Source organism: Triplophysa rosa, linkage group LG6, assembly GCF_024868665.1.
Source record: "Triplophysa rosa linkage group LG6, Trosa_1v2, whole genome shotgun sequence".
Taxonomy (NCBI): Eukaryota; Metazoa; Chordata; class Actinopteri; order Cypriniformes; family Nemacheilidae; genus Triplophysa; species Triplophysa rosa.
In genome coordinates this window covers 13,277,556-13,288,165 of record NC_079895.1, presented here as the reverse complement: position 1 = coordinate 13,288,165, position 10,610 = coordinate 13,277,556, and the positions used below count along the sequence as shown (strand labels likewise).

The following is a 10,610-nucleotide window of genomic DNA, read 5'->3' as shown; positions in this document are numbered from 1 at the left end:
CAGTGTTGAACTGCCTGGAATATTTCAAGCAGTCAGCGGTCCCCCTGAAACAATTTCAGAGGCTCCTGGGCACATAGCATCCTCGGCGGTAGTGATACCCCTCGGGTTGATGCACATGAGACCGCTCCAACACTGGCTACAGAGTCGAGTTCCATGGAGAGCGTGGCACACCGGCAGCAGGCGGATGGTGATTACGCCTCTCTGCCGACGCACCCTAACCCCTTGGTCTTCAATGACCTTTCTACGCGGGGGTCCCTCTTGGGCAGGTCACGAGGCATGTCGTGGTGACAACAGCCGCCTCCCTGCAGGGTTGGGGTGCCGTGTGCAACGGGCACGCAGTGTCGGGGGAATATCAGGCGCAGGAATATCAACTGCCTAGAGTTGTTGGATGTGCTACCCGCACTGAAGGGGCTACAACCTCTCGTGCAGGACAAGCACGTGCTGGTCCGGTCGGACAGCACAACTACCATAGCGTATTTCAACCGCCAGGGTGGCGTTCGCTCGCGGCAGCTAACACGACTCGCCTGACGCCTGTGGAGTCCGCAGGTGAGCAGATCCCTGCAAGCCACACATATCCCAGGTGACCTGAACCAGACAGCCGATGCGCTCTCTCGTCAGTTGACGCCTCGCGGAGAGTGGCGACTCCACCCCCGCGCAGTACAGCTCATTGGGTACAGTTCGGGCGGGCTCAGGTAGACCTGTTCGCCTCCCTGGACACCACCCATTGCCCGCTAGTGTACTCCCATCCGAGGCCCCCCTCGGCACGGATGCTCTAGCGCACAGCTGGCCATGGGACAAGCAGAAGTACGCCTTCCCCCCAGTGAGCCTCATTGCACAGACCCTGTGCAAGGTCAGGGAAGAGGAGCATCAAGTGTACTAGTTGCTCCATACTGGCCCAACCGGACTTGGTTCTCTGAGCTAATGTTCTTGACGACAGCTCCCCGCCGGCCGATTCCCCTGACGAAGGACCTGCTTTCCAAGGGGAAGGGCACGTTATGGCATCCCAGGCCAGACCTCTGGAACCTCCATGTCTGCCCCCTGGACGGGATGAGGAGATCGTGAGTGGCCTACCCCCTGCGGCGGTTAAGACCATCACTCAGGCTAGGGCCCTGGCCACTAGGTGGTGCCTCTTCTCATCCTGGTGCTCTTCTTGAAGAGAAGACCTGCAGAGTTGCTCGATTGGGAACGTGCTGTCCTTCCAGAGACTCGAGAGTAATCTCTCCCCTTCCACACTGAACGTGTATGTGCCGCTATTGCCGCTCATCACGACCCAGTTGCTGGTAAGTCTCTAGGACAGCACAACCTGATCAATTGGTTCCTAAGGGGCTCCGTACCCTCTTGTGACCTTGATTCGGTCCTGGAGCCCCTCGGAGATGCCGCTCTTTCTCACCTCATGATGAAGACGGCTCTCCGGATGGCGTTCAAGAGGGTAGCGGACCTAAAAGCATTCTCCGTGTCCACAGATTGCCTAGAACTCGGGCCCGGTGATTCTCACGCTATCCTGAGACCCCGGCTACATGCCCAAAGTTCCCACCACTTCCCCTACACCAGGTGGTGAACTTACAGGCGCTCCCCACCGGGGAGGAAGACCCAACCCCATCCCTGTTGTGTCCAGTACGTGCATTGCGCCTCTGCTTGGACCGCACGCAGAGCCACAGGAGCTCTGAGCAGCTCTTTGTCTGTTTTGGAGATCAGCAGGGAGGGCTGTCTCAAACAGAGATTGGCGCACTGGATCATGGACACCGTCACTATGGCGTACCTGTCCTAAGATCGCCCGCGCCCACTGGTGAGAGCTCTCTCCACACGGAGTACAGCCTTCTCGTGGGAACTGGCTCAAGGCGCCTCTCTGGCAGACATCTGCAGAGCTGCGGGTTGGGCTACACCCATCACCTTCGCGAGGTCCTACAGCCTCCGTGTAAAACCGGTATCAGCTTGAGTCTTGCAGGCATCAGGCAAGACTGGCGGCCGGTAGGGTGTATGCCTATGACAGTACCTTCCCCCCTTTCTCCTAAGGGGGTCAGCGTACTAAACTAGCCTCCCTTCTTCCCCCACTGGGTGAAGAACAGGCACTCCATCCATCACTAAGCAAGCACCTCCTGTGGGCGTGCTGGGCAGAGCAGCCCTGCCCCTTAGGCCGGGTACCAACTGAGTTATCCACAACATAGCTCTAACCGGACCTAGTGCCCAGCAGGGCGGTTCCGTGTGATGTATCCTCATGATTGGTTCCCACCTTGGTAACCCATGACCTTCCCTAGGTGGACCTCCACCTCGCGGTTAACTCCTTCAGTCCACACATTCTTCCCATGAGTTCTCCCCCATCGGTGAGACCATGTTGGTATCTCCACTAAACTCCTCCCTCCGGTAGGAAGTGGTCTCTGTAGCGCATCCCCCACTTGAGGAAGTAGCGCTTACCCAGTGGCCTTACGGTACCAGGCGGCTTCTCGCTGTTAGAGAAACAAGGCCGTCGCTTGTGAGGCCGAAGGCAGGGGCCTTCCCACCTTTCAAGTAAAGCTCTGGGATCCCCTACCTACCCACTGGTAGGTTACAATTTCGCGGTAGCGCTCACGGCTGACACGCCCAGGCCAGTCACCGTCGCTTCGCTAGAGATTGTGACAGGGCACAGTGTTGTGGCGTTTTCCATAGGAACCCCATCTGTTGGCTCGACACAACGTCGAGAGACCGACAGAAAGGGAACGTCTTGGTTACGGATGTAACCTCAGTTCCCTGATGGAGGGAACGAGACGTTGTGTCCTTCTTGCCACAACACGTGGTGCCCACTGCAGCAGTCGTGAGAGGTCTCAGGCTCCTCAGTACAAAGGTGAATGAATGAAGCACGCCGTCTCCCTTTTATACCCAGATATCCGGGGGCAGAGTCCAGCATGCAAATTTCATTCGCCAATTTCATTGGCCTTTTCTAAGAAGTCGGAAGCGATTGGTTCTCAGGGACAAACCCCATCTGTCGGCTCGACACAACATCTCGTTTCCTCCATCTGTGAACTGAGGTTACATCCCTAACCAAAACGTTTCGAATATTCATGCCTTTAAATTCAACCACACTTTGCTGAGTTACTAACGTCCATTATAAAGCATTTTGACAGGAGGTTGTATTGACCTCGGTGTAGTGTCTCTCTGTACAGCTGGAGTTTATGAGGACTGTATTTATGTAATACTTTAATAGAAGAAATGCCACTCAACGGCATTTTGGTCATTCTTAAAGGAGAGATTTCAGGAAAGAATTACAATCTTCTGTTGCCAATTTTCCGTGAAATCTGTTTCAAGTTAAGATATCATCTTATAAGATATTTGCCAGCCTTAAAATATGACTGTTCCTGTGCCAAATTATCCCAGACTCTATTAAATTCCCTGATAAAGCCTTTACCGCTCCTTTTGTCTAATTGTTTTCACTAAATCAAGCTCGAAGCAAATTAATTACATAATGTTTATTAAACCAACCCGTTCTCACTCCCGACTCGTCACATATTTACGCTCACAGCGCCCCACGGCGTCACTTTTGAACACGCAGGGTACTACTTTGGCGTCGTTTTTCGACGAACAGGGAACTACGTTGCTGTTTTATAAATGCTCCAGACCGAGATGCGTGCGATTCTTAGCATTTCATAATTATTTATGGTTTTAATATTTTGTAGCACCTAACCCCAACCTCACCCTAACCACTTCTCAGCCATATAAAACACAGCACGCGAATACAAGTACAGTCACGGGTATTTATTGCACAAACTGACCAATAGCATTACAAAATATAACAAACAACTCGTTTCGAAGACCTTTTTGCACCAAAGCCGTATGATAACTTTACATGAAGATGCCGTGCGTGTCCGTGAATGCATGAGGTCGGCACTAGGGCTGTGCGATTTGGGGAAAATATCTAATTGCGATTTTTGACAGACATTGCGATTGCGATTTGATTTGCGATTTTAACTTTTCTAATTCAAGCTTCAGCTCAATATTGTTGTGTGGAGCACAGTATGGGTATAATTACCCTGCTGCAAGAAAACAGCAAAAAAAATATTAGCTACATAAATTCTAATTGTTTCCATTAAAACCATTTAAAAAATCATTTTTGTAGTGTGTTTTGGGCATTATTCAAATAGGGCTTACTGTTCTTCAATTGGTTCCCAACTTCCAGATTACATCACACCAATAGAATCCAAATACCAGTGTACACTATTATAGTTTCCATTAAAACAAATACAACTCCCATTGTAACCCTTAAATCCATAACATTTTCTATTGTGTTAGTGAATTATTAAAATAGTTCATAGGCTACATAGGCTGATTTATAATTTTTTAAGTATGTGGGATTTTTTAAAACAAGTAGAAAATGTGCTGAATGTTTAATTTCATCCAAGTGAAATTAGCAAAACAGTGTGACTAGTTGACACACTTTTGACACAGTGTGCGCACGAGCGTCAAGCCTCGTCCATATTGCCAGATGCCAGTGTGGAGCTGGACTCAAGTACTATAAACGTCATTACGAAACAGTCTGTGTGTGCGCGTCAAGTTTAAACGGCTCGTCCGCGAGACGCGCAACGCGGGGAAGAGTCGCGCGAGTATGAAACAGGCTATGTGCGCATCAAGTTTAAACGGCTCGTCCGCGAGACGCGCAACGCGGGGAAGAGTCGCTCGAGTATGACACAGGCTGTTTGTGCGGTCTTCTGAATTGGACGGTTCTTTAGTATTTATTTGCCTAATATGATCGATCTGACTCTGCAGATGCCATAATAACACACACTCTCTCTCTCCTGCCTTCTGTATGTTTGTTTTTTTAATGACGGACGTTTACGCAGTTGGCTAGGGCAGTGCTGATTAGGCATAACGGAGGTGCTGGCTCACTCAGTTGGTTAGCAAGAATGCCACTCGAAGCGGGCTGGGAACAGACGCGTTTCCTATTTTTCACATCGCTTCCACATCGCAGCCTCTTGCGATTAGCAAATCGCAACGTCTCACATCGCGATTGCGATTCGATTTCGATTAATCGTTCAGCCCTAGTCGGCACCCATTTAAAGATAAACCGGAACAGCTAGATGCAGTCGGTAGCGGGAGCCAATACCATTTCACGTTCAAAGCCAACGAAATATGGAAGCATATTGGTTGCTATTTTCAATTTGAAATGCAATACGCAAAATGGCAATGCAGTATGTAAAATGACAATGCAATTGTGTATTTAAATATACATTTTACATAACATATGTGCAACATTAAGTGCAAAATGAAAATAAAAATAAAATTATATCAATTACATTTTTCAGTTCCTACACTAGTTTTAATATGTTATTTGAAAGGATATTTTTAACGCTCTTTAAGTTGCAAAATTAAAATGAAAATGCATTCCCCGGATTGATTATATTATATATGTTTAAGATAGTCAAGCAAAACTTTAGCAAAATGAAAATTCAAATGTTATTTTCCCTAAATGCATTAACATTAACAGGTTGAACATTTGGGATTGCATTTTCATTTACACACAGCGCGTTGGGTGTTGCAAAATTCAATGTCGACTTGAGCATTCATTTCGAGCTGGCGACGGCCCACGCCGACAGCCTCATTGTATGAAATCGGAGCCATATTCAATCATATGGCCCATATTCATATATATTCAATCCGGGGAATGCATTTTCATTTTCATTTTGCAACTTAAGGAGCATTAAAAATATCAATTTAAATAACACATTAAAACTAATGTAGGAACTGACGAATGTAATTGATATAATTATTGTTTTATTTTCATTTTGCACTTAATGTTGCAAATACGTTACTTAAAATGTATATTTAAATACACAATTGCATTGTCATTTTACATACTGCATTGCCATTTTGCGTATTGCATTTCAAATTGAAAATAGCAACCATATGCTTCCATACATATGACCACCAGAGACCCTAAAAGTAGAACAGTCATTTGCAAATAGCTCAACATTAGATTCTCAGCACTGCTAATTTTGCTGTAGAGTGTGATAGAACCCAACACTCACTGGACCAAAGACAGTGATGTTGAATGACTGAGTCAGAGATCGCCATAGAGACGCTCACTTCGAGCCATTTACCGAGCCATTGTGCACTCTCTTAGGTGTGTATGTGTGTGTGTGTGTGTGTGTGCGTGCGTGCGTGCGTGCGTGTTTGTGTGTGCGTGTGCGTGTGCGTGTGCGTGTGCGTGTGCGTGTGTGTGTGCGTGTGCGTGTGCGTGTGTGTGTGTGTGTATGTCTATGCTTAGCTACCACAGAAAACAACAAGACAGGCTTTACCGCCAGAAAGTTTTTGTTAAAAAAGCATCAATCATTACACTAAATAAATGGATTGTTAAGGAAATAATTGATGTGAAAGATGGATATAAAACTGTCAATTAAAAAAAAGACATGATGCAACATATGAAAAATGATACAATACTACTATTACTAAACAAGACAAGTACTTTGATCATACTGTGCATTCAAGGTTATTCTATTAAAGGATTAATCATCAGCATGGCATTAGAAATGTGAAGCTGTCAGTGACCCAGCAACAAGGTGTCAATTGAGATACATAGCCTACTGTTTATACTATTTAGTTTGTTTATACTGTTTGTATTGTTTATACTGCTATATGAGTCTTGAAGAAGAGCTGCTAAACAAATCTCGTTGTGTACACCACTGTGTGCATACAGTGACAATAAAGATTAATTCACTCATTTATACGTAGAAGACAACATCTGAATATAATATGTTCAATTTATATTTGCTGTATAACTTTACTAAAAGGGGTTATAAAAAGGCTTTTGTTCAATTTTCCCTGGTGATTTAGGTAGAAATACATTTTCAGAATAATAAATATAATATAAAATCACGAATGATGCCGTAGCTACAGATGTTAGTGAAGCAGTGTTGATGCGCCATCTGCTGGCCAATATTGATTATCGTCAGAACCGCCAGTACACCCATTCAAAAAACTAATATATTATGGTCAAGTGGAATAATAATATTATGTTAATGCTATTATTCCTCATAAACACAAAAGATAATTACCAAATTTAGTAAGCAAATTTGCTCGAAATAGTCATTTTTCAACAAATGCAAGTCAGAGAACTGATTTTAAAAGTGTGAAACCAAACATAATGTGAATACTTAACAATATGAATTAAATTAAGTAATACATTTAATAGTCTATTCTGTCATGAGACACGATCACGCATTGAACAAGAACTGTTATTTCAGATCACTTGGTTTAAAAAATGACTAATGACTTCAAGCTTTTACATATATAAACTCTTGAAAAATACAAGCCATTTTTAAGTACACCTGCCCTCCATAAAACATGTATACATAACTATAAACAAGGCAAACACATAAATACAAGAAACAAAACAATCATCTAAAAAGGTTTTTATTTACAAAATCTGAAAGTCGAGATCTATTTACATGACTATTTATATTCCAGCTGTAAAAACCAGATATTTGGTTCATAACGCACCACTAAATTACAAATACACGCAACTCAGTCTGTCATACTGTTACATGCCACACAACACACAACACCTTGATGGCATTCATGAGGCCAGCAGGACTTAAAAATGATACAACAAAGGAGGACTGAAGGCATGTCATAAACATTTCAACCCCAATGAAATTCACAGAGACTCGTAAATAGAGAGAGAATCACTGCTGGTGTGGTCCATTCTCATGACCGGAGTTTCCTTTCCTTCTGATCAGACAAAATGCATTTAAACACACATACACGCACACGCACACGCTCAATCTGAGTCACTGCTGCTGCTGGAGGAATCTGTTGACATAGCCTCAACATCATCTTCATTTTCTTTGTTATGACCGGGTGGCTCTAGGCCAAAATCGTTGCCATGGTGAGGAGGCAGAATCCCCATGGAAACATCAGTGGACGGCCAAGGATACTGTGGGGTTAGCACATCTAAAAAATGAAATGGAACAAAAGAGAAAGATATTACTTAAAACACAGCCAACATTAAAAGGATGTGTTTGTACAAAAACAAACACTACAGTAAACAAAAACACTGTATTATACAGAAGATTAAACTGGCTTAGAGTATCAGTATCACCACTGAAGAACATACACACAAACATATCAACAAAAAAGTAAACCTGGTAATCTCCCAGCAGCCAGTGCGTCTCCAGGCAGGTGTCCATTCACACCATTGGTTGACATGTTACTCATGTGACCGAGCATTCCACTACGCATCTCCAGGTCAGTGGGGTACGGCCTGCGTGGGTCACCTAAACACAAATCACATCATAAAAGCTTACAAATACAACCTGACAAAACATGCTGATCAGTGGAATATTTAGTAAGTGTTTTACAGATGATGAAGTCTGAGAATGGGAGAAAATGCAGAAAGAAATACAGTGCACTTACCTGGGATCCAGTTTAGAGGTGCACACACTGCATTACTGGCACTGATCCTGTGAGCATATTTAATGATTTCTTCTGAAGAGATACTCCCTAATGAAAACAGAACACAAGGGAAATAAACGAGATTAAATGGGTTTGTAAACCAATTAATTATGAATAATCGCAGTATCTTTTTGATACTGTAATAATAACCATGCAAACCAATTTACCAAGTAAACATAAACATATGTGTACTGTATATAGAGTTTATAACAAACTGATCATTAAATTATTGACTAGGATACCTTTCCTGGCTTTTTCAATAGACTTGAGTTTCTCTTTGGCTTGGTAGACAGCAGTGGCCTGTGCATGGAGGAATAACATGTTTGTTTTATGTTTTAAAAAAGTGCTTAAAGGTGCAGTTTGTAAAAACCGCAATATCAAAACATTGTCTTCAACTCCACCGCTGATGGCCATCAATCAGATGGGAACGAGGAATCATGTTAGCAGATGAGGTAATGTTTTATAATTGTTGCAAATAATTGTGGTCCATAAATAGGTGACTGCTCGAAACAAGTTAGTGGCTTGCTAGATGCTAGACACTACTTCCGCATTTGTCCACAACACTGTTGTCATACGGTTTCTATGCCAGTAAAGGCGCTATGATGCCATTGACAGGCGACTGCACAGCCCCGTGTCACTGTTTAGAATTGCGATTTTTTTCACGATTTACAAGTAGTTGGAAACATTTGAGAGTACTCAGCTGAACAAAATATATAACACTAGCTTAGTGGTTTTTGGATATTTTACTGCAAAATTGTTACAAACTGCACCTTTAACTTAAAATTTTGGATAGATGCATGTTCTTCTTTGTAATTATAAAAAAAACAGTCATTAAGGTCCAAGTATATCAACATAAAAGTATTACTGCTGGCAATAACATTTCTGCAGACCATGAAAAAATATATATTTATTCTCTTTATTATATAATTGTTATTATATAATAATCTTTGCATTCATCTAATTTATTATATTTAATAAAGTATTTAATTATGTTAAGTGCTAAAATAACTTTTCAAAACAACAGACAAACAAACAAATAAAAACAGATATGCATTGCTTACCAGTATGTGTTCTGCCTCTTTGAGTTGTTTCTGGAGCTGCTGGATATCAGTGTCTCTCTTCTCCACCTCCTTCTCCAACGTTTGCATCTCCTGATTCACTCTGCCCTGCACCACAGCCGTCTGCATTAACTCCTGGAACTCTTTATCTCTCTGCACCAACAGCTCCAAAATCTGCTCTCAGAATAAGCAAGCAACAGTGCAATTCAGTGACATTTAATAATGCATCATGCCCATCTACTATCAATTATTGAATATAATATTATTGCTTGATGCTTCAACATCACATCAGTCATTCGTTTGGAGATGAAGCCCACTGACGGGTTCATGTGAATAGCGGCTGGGTGTGATGTGTGTTGAATTACACTCTCTCATCTTTCTGTAGAATGTTCCCTCATTTGTAAGTATTAATATACATCTCTCACCTGCGTGTCCTCTCCCGGCTGGGGCAGCTTCTGTGTCCTGGACAGCGCCAGCATCTCTATAAGCTCTCTGTAGTAAAAGGAAAAGAGCCAGAAAAGCTTTGTATGATCACATCCGTGCTGGAGTGTATGAAAACATACATCTCAAGAGTAGAAGACTGATCGTTATTGTTATTATTATTATGAGTAGCAGCACAAAGGTAGCCTTTTCATTTGATGTACTGTGTGCAGAATCGAGGGAAATATGATTATTTTAAAATACCAATGCTTTATAACAAGTCTTGAATAAAATGATATTTATTTTTTTCATCTAAATGTACGGAAAATATAAACACAAACCTAGATAAAACTTCAATATCATCCAAAGTGGACAACAGCTTTTCTTTCGTGGGTTTTTCCGCCGCCGCCATGACTGTTTCCCCCTTCATGTGCGCATGCGTAAGAAATATAGAGTCCGAGTCACAGCACAGCGTGTCCTGCTGGTCGAAGGACCACAACACGCTATACCAAACATCGTCCAAAAAATCTTCACAAGCTGTGTGCATTCTGCACAATAGATCATAGATTGTACGTCTATTCGTCTAAGAACGTGTAAAACTGATATATATATAAAACTGATAAACTAACATATGGGGGTCCGAGACTTTCGAAATCTGAATTGTGTGTCTGTGTGTACTGACTATAAAAAATGACTATAATAATGAGTAGTAGA

General features: G+C 43.0%; 1 protein-coding gene across 1 annotated transcript; it reads right to left on the bottom strand.

The window, feature by feature from the left end:
• Positions 1–7,367: 7,367 nt before the first annotated feature.
• med4 (mediator complex subunit 4) lies at positions 7,368–10,319 on the bottom strand. Its single transcript, XM_057336363.1, has 7 exons — positions 10,238–10,319; positions 9,902–9,968; positions 9,480–9,650; positions 8,661–8,718; positions 8,380–8,466; positions 8,109–8,240; positions 7,368–7,917 (listed from the first exon to the last, which is right to left on the bottom strand). The coding sequence occupies exons 1-7, from the start codon at positions 10,306–10,308 to the stop codon at positions 7,745–7,747; spliced, it is 759 nt and encodes a 252-aa protein (XP_057192346.1). The 5' UTR covers positions 10,309–10,319; the 3' UTR covers positions 7,368–7,744.
• Positions 10,320–10,610: the final 291 nt, after the last annotated feature.

Bases quoted from the DNA above. Each gene is read 5' to 3' on its own strand.
- med4 (XM_057336363.1), bottom strand. From the start codon at position 10,308: ATGGCGGCGGCGGAAAAACCCACGAAAGAAAAGCTGTTGTCCACTTTG. The intron at 9,651-9,901 runs GTGAGAGATGTA...TTCTGAGAGCAG, and splicing joins AGCCGGGAGAGGACACGCAG to ATTTTGGAGCTGTTGGTGCA. The intron at 8,241-8,379 runs GTAAGTGCACTG...ATTTGTGTTTAG, and splicing joins ACCTCTAAACTGGATCCCAG to GTGACCCACGCAGGCCGTAC.